The sequence below is a fragment of the Spermophilus citellus genome (genome assembly GCF_964194105.1).
Source record: "Spermophilus citellus genome assembly, chromosome: 10".
In the NCBI taxonomy this organism is placed as follows: Eukaryota; Metazoa; Chordata; class Mammalia; order Rodentia; family Sciuridae; genus Spermophilus; species Spermophilus citellus.
The window spans coordinates 90,267,448-90,282,342 of record NC_138197.1 but is presented as its reverse complement, the minus strand read 5'-3'; the positions used below and the strand labels follow the sequence as shown (position 1 = coordinate 90,282,342).

Below are 14,895 nucleotides of genomic sequence, written 5' to 3'. Positions count from 1 at the left end.
CTAGGAGTTCGAAACCAGTCATGCTACCAATTCTGAACTGAATCAGCCATTCCAGAAAGGGCTCCGAGAGTGAAGGAAAGCAACACTTTTGCTTTTTTCCATATACATTAAAAAACTAAGAGGGGAAAAGGGCAAGATAGAAAAATCCTGGTTGTCCAAATTATTTAACAGATGCCCTGAATCTAATTTTGTCAGGTATTATCAGGTACCCAAGTTGATATGACCATTCAGATATTTACCAAGATAAGAAATGTATGACTTATCGTATAACTTTTCTTTATTAATATTTTACAAGATTTCTTTCTTCCCTTCTATACTGGATGCACTTCTCTGTTTCTATAAATGTCATAGGCCCATGTTTCACAGTTATTCCTTTTAGAATCCTACCATTTTAGTCAATTTCCGTGGGATCAAAATTATGTCAGGCATTCTTAAAGAATTGGCCAAATTTGCTTTTGAATGTATCCTTGGGGAAAGGATTCATGCACCCAAATATTTGAGATGTACGTGCAGCATAACTAGAAATACCAAGTATATTCTTTTGAGAAAAAATATCTCGGTACCACAAAACCAAGAAATTATTCTAGAAGGCTGGGCTTACTTTGCAATTAAACTTTTATTTCAATTTGTCTTCTAAGTCAGTGTGGAGAAAAATGTTGTTTTGGGTATGTGAAAATGTGACAAGAGCCCCTTTTTATCTCCTTTTGTAGATTTTATACAGATTAAAAGAAAGGTTTCAGCTTTCCTTGAGACAGGATAAAGAGAAACACCAGGAGATCCACCTGTCACCCATCGCATTACAACCAGCACAGTCGGAGGCAAAGACAGCCCACAGCATGGTCCAGCCCGAGCAGGTGCCAAAGGTGCCAAACGTTGTGGTGGACCCTCAAGGCCGATGCACTCCTGAGATCAAAGCTTCCACCTCCACCTCTGTCTGCCCTTCTCCTTTCAAAATGAAGCCCATAGGACTTCAGGAGAGGTAAGAGCTTTTATATGCAACTGTGTCATTTTTTTCTTTTTAAAGAGTGTTCATCAACTAAAAAGAGTAGAACTAGACATGATAGACAGAACCAGGTAGAATCATTCACCAGCAAATGGATACCAGAAGGAAGTCATGTTTCTGTCTCCCAAAGAGAGAGTTCGTTAGAGATAAGTGTGAGTATTAAGCAAATCTGATTCTGTCAAACTTGTGCAGACCCAAGGAAAGTCCATCTTCAAGTTCAAGGCAGATTCTCTCACTATTAATTGAGCGATTATTGGGGGCTGCTAAACAAATATAGCCACCTTGCTAAATTGTCATCAGACTGTGATGTAAAGGGGCTGGGAATAAATGTGGAGTGTTTCCTGCCAAAGCCCACATTGTTTAAAGTCATGTAGGAAAGTCTGTGCCACAAATGATTTTATTTAAAGTTTTCCCTCTGCTTCCTTTGACCACAATAAACATTAATTATAGCGGTCTATGACATTTTTGTTATTTTACCTGCCCTTGGGATGCACTTATTCATGTGATGTACTTTATACAGACTTCTATTTAAAGCAAGTCTAATATAAGAAAACTAGAATATGCAAAGTATTACATGAGGGACTACTGATTTCCTTTCCCCAAATACAAAGTAAAGCTTTTTTCTGTGGTATTTCTTAAAGTAAGTTTTATTTTTACATAGAAAATATTCTATACGTTGTATTCAACATTGTACACCCGGGTAGTGGGAGAAACTAAGACGTCCTTAAAGTACATTCTCCTCTTATTTTCCTATGGTTCCATTTTTTATCACTGCGCCTTTTGTTGCCTTAGCTTTTTAGATTATGTATACATTTTGATCATATTTCCAGTGATGCATCACAAGGCCTGATAAAAACAGCCATGGTTTACGTATGCATCCTTCAAAAAATTGCATTTGACACTTTAAGAACTACAGAAGACAAAATCTGGCATTCAGAATTCCTTGAAATTATTATCAATGAACATGAATTATGTGAAAAGAAAGGGATCTGTGGCAGTGACTTCCATAATCCCTTAAAGGCCACATCAGAAGGAAAACAAAATAATCAAGTTATTCTTCCTCCCTTCTCCCAAATACCTGGTAGTCCCCAGTGGAGCCAGGTGAGCCCCCATGTTTGACATTCTCTTCCTTGGACACCACTACATTGCTCTTGTGGATTCAGTCTGGAAAGGAAGAATAGAAGGACCTCTCCTTGAGGCTAACTGGAAGTCAGGAGAACTGGAGCAGCCCCGCTCTGCCCTGCCTGGGTTGGGTGGCCACATGTAAGGTGGCCGCTCATCTGGGCTTCACTTCCTTCTAAGTATGAGGAGATAAATGTGACTTCTTAGCCTCCTTCAGGTTCCCTTTCTCCTAGACATTTATGTCTGCTTCCAAGAGAAACCTCGAGGGAGGCACAGATCTGGGAACGAGCTTCAGTGGTGAACCAAGGGCAGAGCAGAACAGCTCTGCCCTGGTGCAGGCCGTGAGAGGCGTGTTGTCTGTGGAAGATTTAAAGATCATAATAAACTGACTAAAAGTCAAACCAATTTTAATTATCAGCATGCACCATCAATTCTAAGCAAGATCAATATAAAAGCATTTTGAAGAGTAGCTATTCCCAGCATCCTGTAGATCACTGCTGGGATTGTTTGAACTCCCATGGACATAAGGCTAAATAACCACATGTTCATTTAATTGATGGGAATGTTTGAGATGGGAGAACACAGGGGTGGGCATCTTGTTCATCTTTGTGATCTGTGAGGAGACTCTAGCAGAGCATGTACCTACCTAATCAGTGTCAGATGGCTTCCCCGTTTCAGTCTACAGCTGTCCCCAAGTCCATCCTACCTGACCCTTTCCTTCCCACTCAGAGCAGGAGAAACGTGTTCTCTTCACAGGACTCCAGGTCATTGCCTCCCAACCCAGTAACTTACTTCATCAACCCTTCTCTGTTTTCAACTCTACCTTTTTTTCCAGTGCTACCTGCTCATCCTAGAAACACAAGTTCTCTTTTGTATCAAAGAAAAACCTCCTTTAATTCATTCTTCCTATGATTCTGTATTTCCTTCCCTTCTTAAATAAGCATCTTAAAAGAATAGAGTCTACTTGCTGCCCATTGGTTAAGAACCTTCCATCCTCTCTCTTTCATGCATTTATACTAGGTTGATTATCAGTGGTCTGACTACCTGACCCAAAGCATGGGCTTCACTTCTCTTCCCATCCAGTGCTGACTACTTACTTCCCTTTTTAATGTCTCTCCTGTTTGGTGTCTGAGATAACATTTTCCTGGCTCTTGAGTCCTTAGTCTCCCACACTGACACCTTTTACCTGCTCACTTGAACATGTCATCCTGAGCCCATTTTCCTATCTCCTGTGTAGTCTCACCACAGTTGTGTCTTCTCACAGTACCGTGTACACAGATAATTTCTATGGAAGAACCTCAACTCAAGTCCACCCCTCTACTGAGATCCAGATGCACTTTCCAGTTCTGAACTGAACATGGAGATCTTGCTAAAACACAACCAATTCAAAACATGCAGAAACAGGACTCAAACCCTTCTTCATCAAACCATTTTTCTTCTTTTTAATTTCTGGATCCATGGGCTGGGAATGTGGCTCAGGCGGTAGCGCGCTCGCCTGGCATGCGTGCGGCCCGGGTTCGATCCTCAGCACCACATACAAACAAAGATGTTTTGTCCGCCAAGAACTAAAAAATAAAATATTTTAAAAAAAATAATAATTTCTGGATCCTGGTAGCACCCTCAACCCTTCCCACCTTTTCTCTCCCCCTCTCATTAGGGCCAAACATTGGAAGACCTGGTACTTCTCCTGCAGTGCTCCTGTTGGTCCAGCCCAACACACTGAGCACTCAGGTCTGCCATTTCTCTGGATCAGTCTCCTACTGGTTCTCCTGCCTCAAATTCTGTCCTTGTCCACTTCACTCTTTGGACATCTCAGGCAGAGTCTTTCCAAATTAGATTCAGATATTAGACTCTTTTTAAAATTTCTCAGTGTTTCCAAATTGCCTTCTGGAAGAAACAGATAATCCTATCTATAAGAAATATAAGACTCTTTCTGACCTCCCTCCTCCCATATGCGTCCTGCCACTTGGCCATTTTTCTAGGCACCATGTCATGCTCTTTAAAGCCTAGGAAGTAGCACTTGATTCGATCTCTCTCTCTCTCTCTCTCTCTCCTGATATTTGCCCTTGAGAAAAAAAAAAAAAAAAAACACCACTGTAGCAAGTATGAATCTGGATCTACAAATCAACGAGGCAAGACTGTAGTTTTATTTTACTGAAATTAAAACTAAACTTTTGTCATTGGGCTCATTCCACCTAAAGGGTAGAAACTTAATCTGAGCCCTTTCTTAATTCACTCACCCCTGGCCTCTATTGCCCTGGGATTGTATCTGACTATTCAGGGAACTTTCTCAATTTGAAGAATAAGGATCCTATCTCCCTTGATATTATCTCTTCTGTCACTTTGCTAAATTGTCCATTATGCCTTCAGTCCTCAGAAGTCCACTCAGGACTTATCTCACTACTCCAACTCAAATGGAGAAACAGAAAACTCTGTGCATGTATAAGACCCCATACCCCCTGAAACACCTTCCAGCCACTTTTTCCCATGCCTCTACCAAGGATCAGGGTCCTTCTGCTGGGTGCCTCCCATTTCCCTATGGCAAAACTGAACCACGGGTGACTTTGGGACCTGTACCCTTAGGGCAGCCTCTAGACACTTGTGCCTCCCTGGATCCATGGACTTTCCCTGGGGCTATCTGGACAGGAAGTCCTGCTCTTGCTTATTTCACATGCCACCTCATCTGACAGCCACACCTTGAAACAGATCCTCCCACTCAGGCCTGATCACTAGGACTCAAAGTCCAAGACAGGACTCAAATTTCTCTGCCCTCTGCTTTCAGTTCCCTTCCCAAAGGCAATAAAACACCAGGCAGCCTGGCAGCCTGCAGACAGGGAAAGTCCAAAGGTGATGGAGGGACGGAAATGGGAGAGGAAAGTTCAAACATCACTTCCCCCTGGAAGCTTCTCAGGTGCCCTCCTCCCTCCCTGCTCCTCCAGCCCACTCTCCCTGCAGCCCAGCACTGACACAGTGACTCCTCTTCCCCCCTCTTCGCTTTAGTCCCTTAACACAGTGTGAGTACAGTATTTAATGCACATCTTGGGTGTATTTTAAATTTGGGGTTATTGATCTGTCTTAGCCAGTAGACTCTGAACTTTTTGAGAAAACACATATGATTTAACAGTCTTTTTATCTCTCACATGTAGAACATAATTACTGGATAGCAGGAGCTCTTAGAAATGAGTGAATGAGTGATTCTCAGGAGTAATTCTCAGGTCAACTCTCAGGTCAGCTCTAGAGAAACACTTTTCTTATTCCACCATCCCTTCTTCTGCTCTCCTCACTCTTTGTTTCTTTTCCTGTAATTCCCTGCCAATATAGTGGAGTGAAGAATTTTAAGAGAGGTAAAATATGAAGGATATACAGTGTGCCATGCTGCCGGAAAACTTTGTTGACAGTTTTAAACCTTCAGAAATTTATGTTTATGTACTCTAATGGTCCCTTTTAAATAGCCTCATGCTTTACTTTCCATTTCTTGATCCAGGAGTGAAGTAATAATCTTCTGTTTATTGCATAAAAGTATGGCAATGAAGCCATGAGATCATAAAGACTTCATTATGAATCAATTGACCCAGAAGTCTCTCAGGTCATGACATATAAATCTCTCGTCTCTGATGGAGAGAATCTATTACCTTGGTATTATGAATAATAAAGTAAATTTTAAAATAAAATATAAGTAAAAAGCTAACATACAGGTTAAGACATATGTATAACTGAATAGGAAAGATATCTCTTGAAAGTTAAGAAGATAAAAGAACTTTATAGTGAGGAACACTCTTCCTTTTTTTTCCCTATTCACCAAATCTTAATTGATTCTTGAGCTTCCAACTTTCTTATTATTGATTCTCTCTGTAATCATCACCCTGGACCCAAGTACTCATTACTTCATGGTTGAATTGTTGTGTCTTCTGATTATAAAAATATTAGGGCTAACAGGTGTTATATAGTTTACATATATTATTTTATTTCATCCTTTTCCCTCTGGCTAGCTGTACACTCCTGAGGTTTATCTTGCTACAACAACACTTGTGTTATCCTGTTTGCTGTGCAAAACTCCTCAGTAGCTCCTCTATGTCTACAGGATGAGGCACAGACTACCCTGCTGTGCCTGAGAGCTCCTATACTGCCTGGCCCTGATGATTTCCCCAAAACTTTTTGTCACTACAACCCAAATTAAACCTTCTGTCCCATCCAGTCTGTCCCCATGCTCCTGGGTGCCTTGGGTTCCTGCCGAACAGACATTTGTATTTTTTTTTTTTTTGGTCCCTCTTTTTCCCTCCATCTATCTCCAGAGCCCAACATAAAACTTGCCTCCTCCACTGGCCATGTCGCTTCTCCATGCCCACAGGGGTTTGTAATACCTCTGGATTCATATATGTGCTACCTCTTGGCAGTGATTTTAAGAAAAGAAGCATTCACAAAAGGACCCAAACTGGTTCTTGAGTGGTTTGTCCTGTCCCTTAACCAGATCATAAGACTCTGAAAGACAAGTATTGCGGCTCAAGAAATCCTTGCACCTCCTACCTCCCAGGGTTCCTGCAACCCTGTTGCATGGTAAACACTCGAGAGGCATGGTGAAGCTAATTAGTTTTCCTTTGCATCTGGGGATCTCATATATTTTTAAAGATCCTTCCAGAAGAACAAATAGCCTAATGATAAACTACAGAGCTGAGTCTCTGACATTTATTAAATAAGTGACTTGACAGATTAAGTCCTCTGTGGCATAGTTTTCCCAATCTACAAAAGAATATGTGTTCTACCTGACTTCAAAGGATACTGTAAAAGTAACAACCAACATAAATGCCCTGGTGCACTTAAGAAGGAGAAGGTAGTCTAGTATTTCTTTTGTTTTTGTTCTCTGATTCCATTTTAGAATCTATATGTACTAGGTCAGTTATGTTTTTAAAATAGGAAAACTGAGATTTTCTTTTTTTTTTGCTGAATTGATACAGTTGAAACTGCCATATGACATCTGAAGTATTTCCTTAACTGAATTAAATTTTAGTTTTTTACATCCTATTTATAAAACTATTAGTATATTTGTATTTATAAAATTTACAAATATGTACTGAAAAGTTGGCCACTAGCAATATCAAATTAATCTATACTAGTCTGACAAATGAATTCATTTCACACAGTGAGCCCAGGGATTGGAGAAATAAATTCAGATGCTTCCTAAATAATATGCAGATAACCTAGAACCTGTTTGTTCACCCATAATAAGCAGAACAGCAGGTCCATTTCAGACTGTTGTAAAGTTAAGCCAGACAGATGTCACCTGGCTAGCACAGCATGGGGCCATAGAGAGCTCCTGTTCCCTATTTTCCCTCCTCTTTTACCCCATCCTTGTCCTCTCGGAATCCTCCACTTGTCACTCACAAGGAAACTGTAAACAGACTGGGTTCCAACTGCCCAGAAAACAAAAAACAAAAACAAAAACAAAAAAAAAAAAAATCACCTTCCAACCCGAGAAAGTACATTTTCTTCAGTGAGGAGACAGGACTCATAAATCTCCAAGTTTCTGCACATTTCCCCTTTAGGCCACTGTATGACTAATGACCAATTTTATGGAAAAGAAATCAACAGGCAAATGAGTGTGTTCGCATTATTTCCCCATTTTTCTTTCTTGATTTTTCTCTTAGAAGTAAAACCTGAACAAGGACAATTAGAGAACTATTCTGACAAGAGCAGACTCGTGGTTAATAAAGCATTCCCTGTCCTGAGTTATTCTTTCAGGGATCCACTGGGGGGCCAGCCAGAATCTGGCATCCCATCTGTGGGGGTTTTCTTCTATCACAGCTGAGACCTCCATAGGCCCACAAAGGTGCGGATGCCCCCTGAGTAAATATTCTGTAATTTTTCTCCAGCTGTACCATGCTATGGTTTATTTGGCGTCCACAAATACTATGCAAATAATATGACATCCAGTTACGACAATATAAAGTTTTCTTAGGGGTTTCATCCTGGCCAAGCCTGGGAGATTTCTGTCAGAGCTAGAAACAATGAAAAGATGGGCTTTGTCAACAAAATGTGGAGTATTCTGTACCCACACTCGAAGCCTTTATTTACTACAATTTCCTCCCAGCAAGGCAGATGCTCAAAAATGATAACCTAGAAAATCCTTGATCCTTCTGCCATTAATATCCCTTTGGAACCTATGGATAAAGGATTGATACAACTGAACAACAACAGAATACAGAGTACAGAAATCTTCAGGAAATTAAAATCTGTACTCACCAAATAAGCCCATTAATGAAAACAGAGTCAACTCCCTTACTCTCTGTCAAATGAAACGGAGGCCCAGAATTTTCTCTGAAGTCTTACGTGAGATTTTTTTAAAAGCATAGCCTGAGATAAGATTTTTTTTTTCTGCGTTATTTATTAAGAGAATGTTTTCAAAGAAGCCTATTAGGAAAGTGGGGAAGCTGAACAGAGGAGAAAGAGGTGTTTTCCCCTGGCATCTGCCCTCAGCCTGATCACACAGGGGGTCTGGAGTATGAGTGGCGGTTCATGGACCACTGGTCCACCTTGAGGGAAATGGCTGGGTGTCTTCAACCTCATGCCAGTCAACCATCGACTTTAGGCCATCCAGAGGGTGGTGGAGGCATGACTATAAGGCTGGGCTAGGCAACTCCATTGGCTGAGGGTGATTCTCCAGAGAAGTGGCAGCTGGAGGTCTTTGAAAGCCAGTGCTCTCCCCATGGGGGAGGGAGGATGAGGGCAGCAATCTGGTAAGGGCAACCTGGATGGGGTTGCGACAACATTACTCTGCTTGCCAAAGGTTAACCTTGTTCAGCAGAACTAAGCTGATACTCCAGGTTTCTTTGATCTTTCCGGGCCATTATACCCATATCACATGACCTCCTTCCCATAAACACCAATTGTTCTCTCAGAACCTATGCACCATTGAACACAGTCTATCAACATGACTCATCTGCTCCACCTGACAATATGGGGGATGGTAACATAACACATAATCCAAAAAAAGTATTGAGAAGTCAATCTTCTCTTAACTTCAAGTAACTCTGGTAAAAATAAATAAATAAAGCTATTTAGTAAGACTTACCGTTTATATGCATTATTTCATTTCATCCTCACAAGTGAGGAAACTAAGGCTTAGGGCATTTAAGTTGCTTCCCAAACAACTTAATAGTCGGTTTCTGGGAATGTCAGATTGACAAACAGACTCTAAACCCAAGCAGTGTGGCTGCAGAGACTGTATTCCTAACAAATCCTACTACATCTCCACCCTTGAGGGAAAGAGGAAGAGTGTGTTCCTACATTCCACAGAAAATAAAGAAAAAGTAGATTATAAATCAATATACTTAGCAAGCAGGTCTATTGTGATGTGTTATATTCCTTCTGGCCAATTTCATGATTGGCTTTCAGATTTTAAATTCGGCAAAATGCAAGCATGTGAGGTAGATTCAGAGCATTCAGGTGGATAACCATTTGTTGCCCTGCTAGAAGCACCCTGGCCACCTCAGCTTTCTTCTTCTTCTTCTTCTTCTTCTTCTTCTTCTTCTTCTTCTTCTTCTTCTTCTTCTTCTTCTTCTTCTTCTTCTTCTTCTTCTTCTCCTCCTCCTCCTCCTCCTCCTCCTCCTCCTCCTCCTCCTTCTTCTTCTTCTTCGGTTATTCCCATTCTTTGATGTCAGATGCTAATCTGACATCAAAGACCAAGATGATGGTGAACATGAGTTTAGTAAAGGAGCTGAAGTAAGAGGGAGATATGAGGCAATAATCCAGAAAACTGAAATCCAAAACCTTTCTCAAAGGATGTGGTGGTAGTGATGGAGTCTCTTACTGTCTGCATAATCACCCCAGTGTCACTATCAAACATAGTTTTGCTGTTTACAAGTGGGTGGGAGGGACAGCATGAAGTCACACGTTTGTGCCCCTCCACCCAGTTGCTTCGTGTGCTTTCAGAATAGATGCAGGAGCAATGACTGCTACCACATTGGAGGCTAACCTACCTATGCCAACCACTGTGCTCATGTATCATCTTATGCAATCTTCACAGCCCTTGAGGCAGGCAGTTTTTATGCCCTCCTTACAGGTGAGCTAACAGAGACTTAGATTGAATAACTTGCTCAAAGTCACAAAGAAATGAAAATGGAGTTGAAGTTTCAAATCTAGAGTCTGGCTACAAAATCTGCCCTTGCCACTGTGTTCTCCCTCCTCCCCGATGATACAGATGAGAACATTTTAACTTTCTATTATTTTTATAATTATATCCTTATAAAATTCTTTATGAGGATGTCCAGAGACTGGGGAACGTTGAAAACATGCATAAGCCCTTCCTTAATGGAGAACATCAGATTCTTCTTTGTTTGCAGGATAGATATACCTGAATTTTTATGCAAGTGAGTTGAGCCTAAAGAGCTAGGAAAAAAAAAATCTTTGAAGGAGTTTTTTTTTTTATTCTTTAAAGATACAAAACATAAAAATAAAAACTCACTGAGATTAAGAAAATGGAAAATTCAAAATGTGAAATCTGCCTAAAAATTAATGACAAGTCATGAGACACAGTATAATAGTGTGAAACGAAAGAAATGACAGGAGATAGAACCCAGGGAGAATAGAACAGGAACCAAGACATATTTATAAAGAATTAAAAATAGAGACGTTTAGCCTAAAAAGTGTCCATCACTTATTGATAAGCACAGGCCCAACATCTTTCCAAGCAGAGCCTGCTGGGCCTGAGCCTTTGTGGTTGGATGAGTCCCAAGAGTGTGCACCCAGGCAGCTCCAAGAACATCACTGTAATTTCTCCTTTCCTCTGCCCTGTCCTCCCTTTCCCCACCCTGCAGAATGATGGGTGTGAGTCCCATGTAATCCTGTCCCTGCTGTATCTGTCACCAGACCACCTCTCATATAGCCTGCCTCGTCCTGAGGTTCAAGCAGAAAGGGCTTCTCAGCACCTCCATATCCACATACCCTCCCACATCCACTAACTTACCACCTGATCCCAGACTCTGGCCCCAGCATAACCAGGTGCCCTCCATTTTCATGCACACTGTGGAGGATGGCGACAGGGGGAGGGGCATGAATCCAGCTGCCTTCCCTTGGAACTCTCCTGGCCATTCTTTAGGGCATGACCTATTTTTAAATAGAATTATGCTTGCTTCCTCTACGCTGCATAATTCTGGCATTTCTACTGAGCTCTTATTGTCCTCGCCCTAAAGAAGAAGCGGTAATGGTATCATTTCTGGAGATTTATGTTTGCTGATTTCTTTACACATGCTCCAGTTAGAGACTCACTTTGGAGAGTACTAAAACACAGTGCTTTATAAAATGAGACTTCTGTCTTCACTAGCAGACCGTGTTCCAGATCTTGATGTACAGGCTGACAGAATTAGGTGAAATGGCCTGTTTTGTAGAAGCGTTTTAATCAGGGCAGGCACAGACAATTCCCAGAGTAAACGTGGCTTCCTATTTTGAGAGAGAGCAGTTCTGAATCTTAGATACTGTGTCAGGAGGTTTTACCTTGCAGACTTTTGTCCAGGGTGTTATTTAAAATGTGTCATGAAGCTATGGCTCAGGATCCCGGTGTGTACATTTTATGAACTACTTGAACATCTTTTTCCTACGGAGGGAGACACCTCTCTGCTTTTAACAGATGTTCCCAGACATTGGTATATGACCTCTATATAGCAGGACAGTGAAAAATCACAGACACTAATGGCAGGTGACCTGAGCAAAATGAAGTTAATTTTCAGCTGATGGGCTTTTTTTCCCCCTGTAAGTATTTTTCAAACATTAAAGTGGCATTCCCAGTTAGCAGTGCACCATGATTATCTGCTGTAACTTGAACATGAGGTGGGGGGTCTGTTCTCCAATCTGTTCCTGATGCTGGCCAAATGAAGCCCGTGACTGTAATACAGGGAAATGGTGCCCTCTAGTGGACAACTCCATGTTGGCACAGTTGTCAGCTGATACCTCACCTGGGAAAGCTCAATTTTGCTTTTGTTAGAAAACAAAAATCCATAATGACCTTAATGTTCTCTCTGGTAGGAAAGGCATAGTCTCTCTTAGAAGGTATCTTAGGAAAAAAATCTCCATGTAGGGATAAAAGAGCTGTAACCTGAGAAATGACAAACTGGCGTGGACACTTTTAAAAATAAAATGCTTTCTAATAATGCTTGGCATCCAGTCATTTTCTCTTCTCATATAATCCACAAGCAATTTTAGGGATAGCATTCCAATGAAGTTATTATTGCCTAATAGTGTTCTATAATGTACAAGTTCATTTGTTTAAGGAGCCAATTATTTTTCTAAAGCAGGTGTTTAAATATGAACTTCATTGATCCTTCTCTTTCCAAGCTATCAGGGTCCTGTCTGCCTTACCTTTTATTTCCCTCCTGATTGGGTTGTCTCCACACGTTGGTGTCCAGTGCTTGCCACATGCTCCATAACTATTTGTTAAATCTCAGTATGGGGGGAAAAAAACAAGAGTAGGTTTGTATCATGGAAAGAAAAAAAATTTTAAAGATGAAAATGAATGACTCCAAACATCTCCCCTGACCTTGGCCCATAAACAGAAGTCTCTCGTGTTGGCGGGTTGTCCAGTCTTGTTAGCCGCTTGAGTTGCTGTCCCTGTGTGTCCTTGATGATATCACACTGCCCCCTCCAGGACTGCAAGGGGAGTTCAGTTTTTCCCTGCTCTGAATATGGTCTTCTGAATAATTAGTATTCCTCTTGTTTTGTCTAAGGATTCTAAGAAACAAATTAGAATCTTAAACCCACTTTAATCAATAATGAGAATAAAATGATGAAATGGCAAAGGACATGCAAGAATGAGTACATTGAAAGTCTGGCAAAGAGCTAGTCTGCCCGAAGGAACATTCCTCAGGTGCAATTCTGGGTGTCGTTAGCCTCTGTTGGAATGCAACACTACTCAAGAATTACTTTTTCCAATCAGCCCTCCTTCTTGTTGCTCAAGGCAGCTTTTCCAGATTAGTGTTCTCTCCTTAAATTTCCTTCTCCCTTTCCATATATAAACAAACACAGATCTCAAGGAATAAACTACCTCTAAACTACATTCCTTCCCTTCCCTAACCTCACAAATACTTTCACATACATACATGTGCATGTGCATGCACACATACACACACACACACACACACATACACACAAAAAAAATCTCCTAAGAGATTTCCTCATTTCACATTTCTCATTCCTCACATTTCTCATCCTCATTTCTCATTTCACACACATACTAGAGACTCTATATATTGCCTGAATGATACAGTTTGGCTTACTCATCTTTCAGCTCTGAAATATCCAGTTCTAGAAATCTCAGGGACCGGAAAAAATTTCACTTGCCACGTCACTCCTGGGTGCCTAAATTCTCCAACCATTTTCTGTGACCAATGAGTATTAAAAAGTTCATGTCTTCTCTGAACCTGTTTAATGTATAAATCTTGTAAAATTGAAAGGACTCTATTCTGTGCCTCTTTTATATCACAAATACACATCTAGACACTTAGGCAAAGAAAAATCCCATAGTAGAATGATTCCATAGTTGTAAAAGAAGAAATCTAGAGTCTCAAAATGGGAGATGCAGGTTTCTCCAGGGGAGACTAAACATCCTCAACTTTGAACATTCTGCCAAGCTTTGCATGGGCCAACTCTCCTTACCTTTACCTTTTCATCTGTGCATTTTAAAACTCCAACCTTTTAAAAACTTAATCATGCAACTCTTGCAGAGAAAATTGTCTTCATCCAACTTCTTGATTACATGATCTCTATTATCTAGACCATGGTGATAATGACTTGATTTGCCACCAATAATTTAAGAAGAAATTTTTTACTTTTTCAATCTGCCTTAGAAGTGGGTTTTCTCAACTCTAAAAGTCTCTTATTGCCCACTACTTCCTCATAAATTGTTAAGTGCATTGGGGCCAATAATCAATAGAAATAGTTTCTATTCCAGCCAAAAACTACATAAAGAAAGGGTTTTCATGCTGGGGCAGCTCAAGATAAAATTAATTCACTTCCAGTTAGGAGCATGAGAACTCAATCAGGTAAGCGATAAAATGTCGTACACATGTGAAGTCTGGAGAGGGCAGGCCTTAAGTATTTTGTTGTTGGAGCAGACTGAGTATATGAGCTTGCTTGATAGATATTTTGGAAGAATGCACACAGAGATATTTCCAGAGGAATTACCTCCCCAGTTAAATGGAAAATCCAGTGAAGGAATGAGAAATATACTTGGTAAATATTACTTAAGAAATGGTAACCCAATGATTTCTTCTGATTTAAATGTATTTTTCCCTTTATGACCTGTAGGGGGCATAGTGAAACAACAGGATTATGTGAAAGTAGAACCAGGCCTCTGGGATAGTGACCCTGGACTGGGTTTTACATCATCCAGAGTGATACCAGTGAAGGGTGGGGCGGGTGCCTCAGGAAATCACAGCGTCAATAACAGTCTCTCTGGAATTATTATTTTTTGTTATGGGCCACCCAGTTTTATGACCTCAAGGTGGGAGGGTGTACACAAACCCAAATACTGTCAGAATGTCTGAATCTTCAGAATATTAATAATGCGTGAAATAATTAAGACAGGGCTTAATTTGATTATTTGATCCCACATTTTTTTTTCCTAAACCATGGATATTCCTCATAATATATTAAACAGTGTAATTCAGTACACTAAATGGTAAGCTCCTTGGGAATAAGGACTATGTGTGTCCATTTTTATTGTCATGTCCATGAACTTTGAATTGCTTATCTTATATTGTCTGGTGCACATTAGACCTACATAA

At 40.6% G+C, this 14,895-nt stretch overlaps 1 protein-coding gene across 1 annotated transcript in view; it reads left to right on the top strand.

The window, feature by feature from the left end:
• The window catches only part of PTPRR (protein tyrosine phosphatase receptor type R), a 252,601-nt gene that overhangs the window by 158,629 nt on the left and 79,077 nt on the right, over nucleotides 1-14,895 (top strand). Inside the window, exon 6 of the mRNA XM_081311808.1 lies at nucleotides 711-979. Within this exon, the coding sequence (XP_081167934.1) occupies nucleotides 711-979 (269 nt within the window). The remainder of the gene's footprint in view (nucleotides 1-710; nucleotides 980-14,895) is intronic.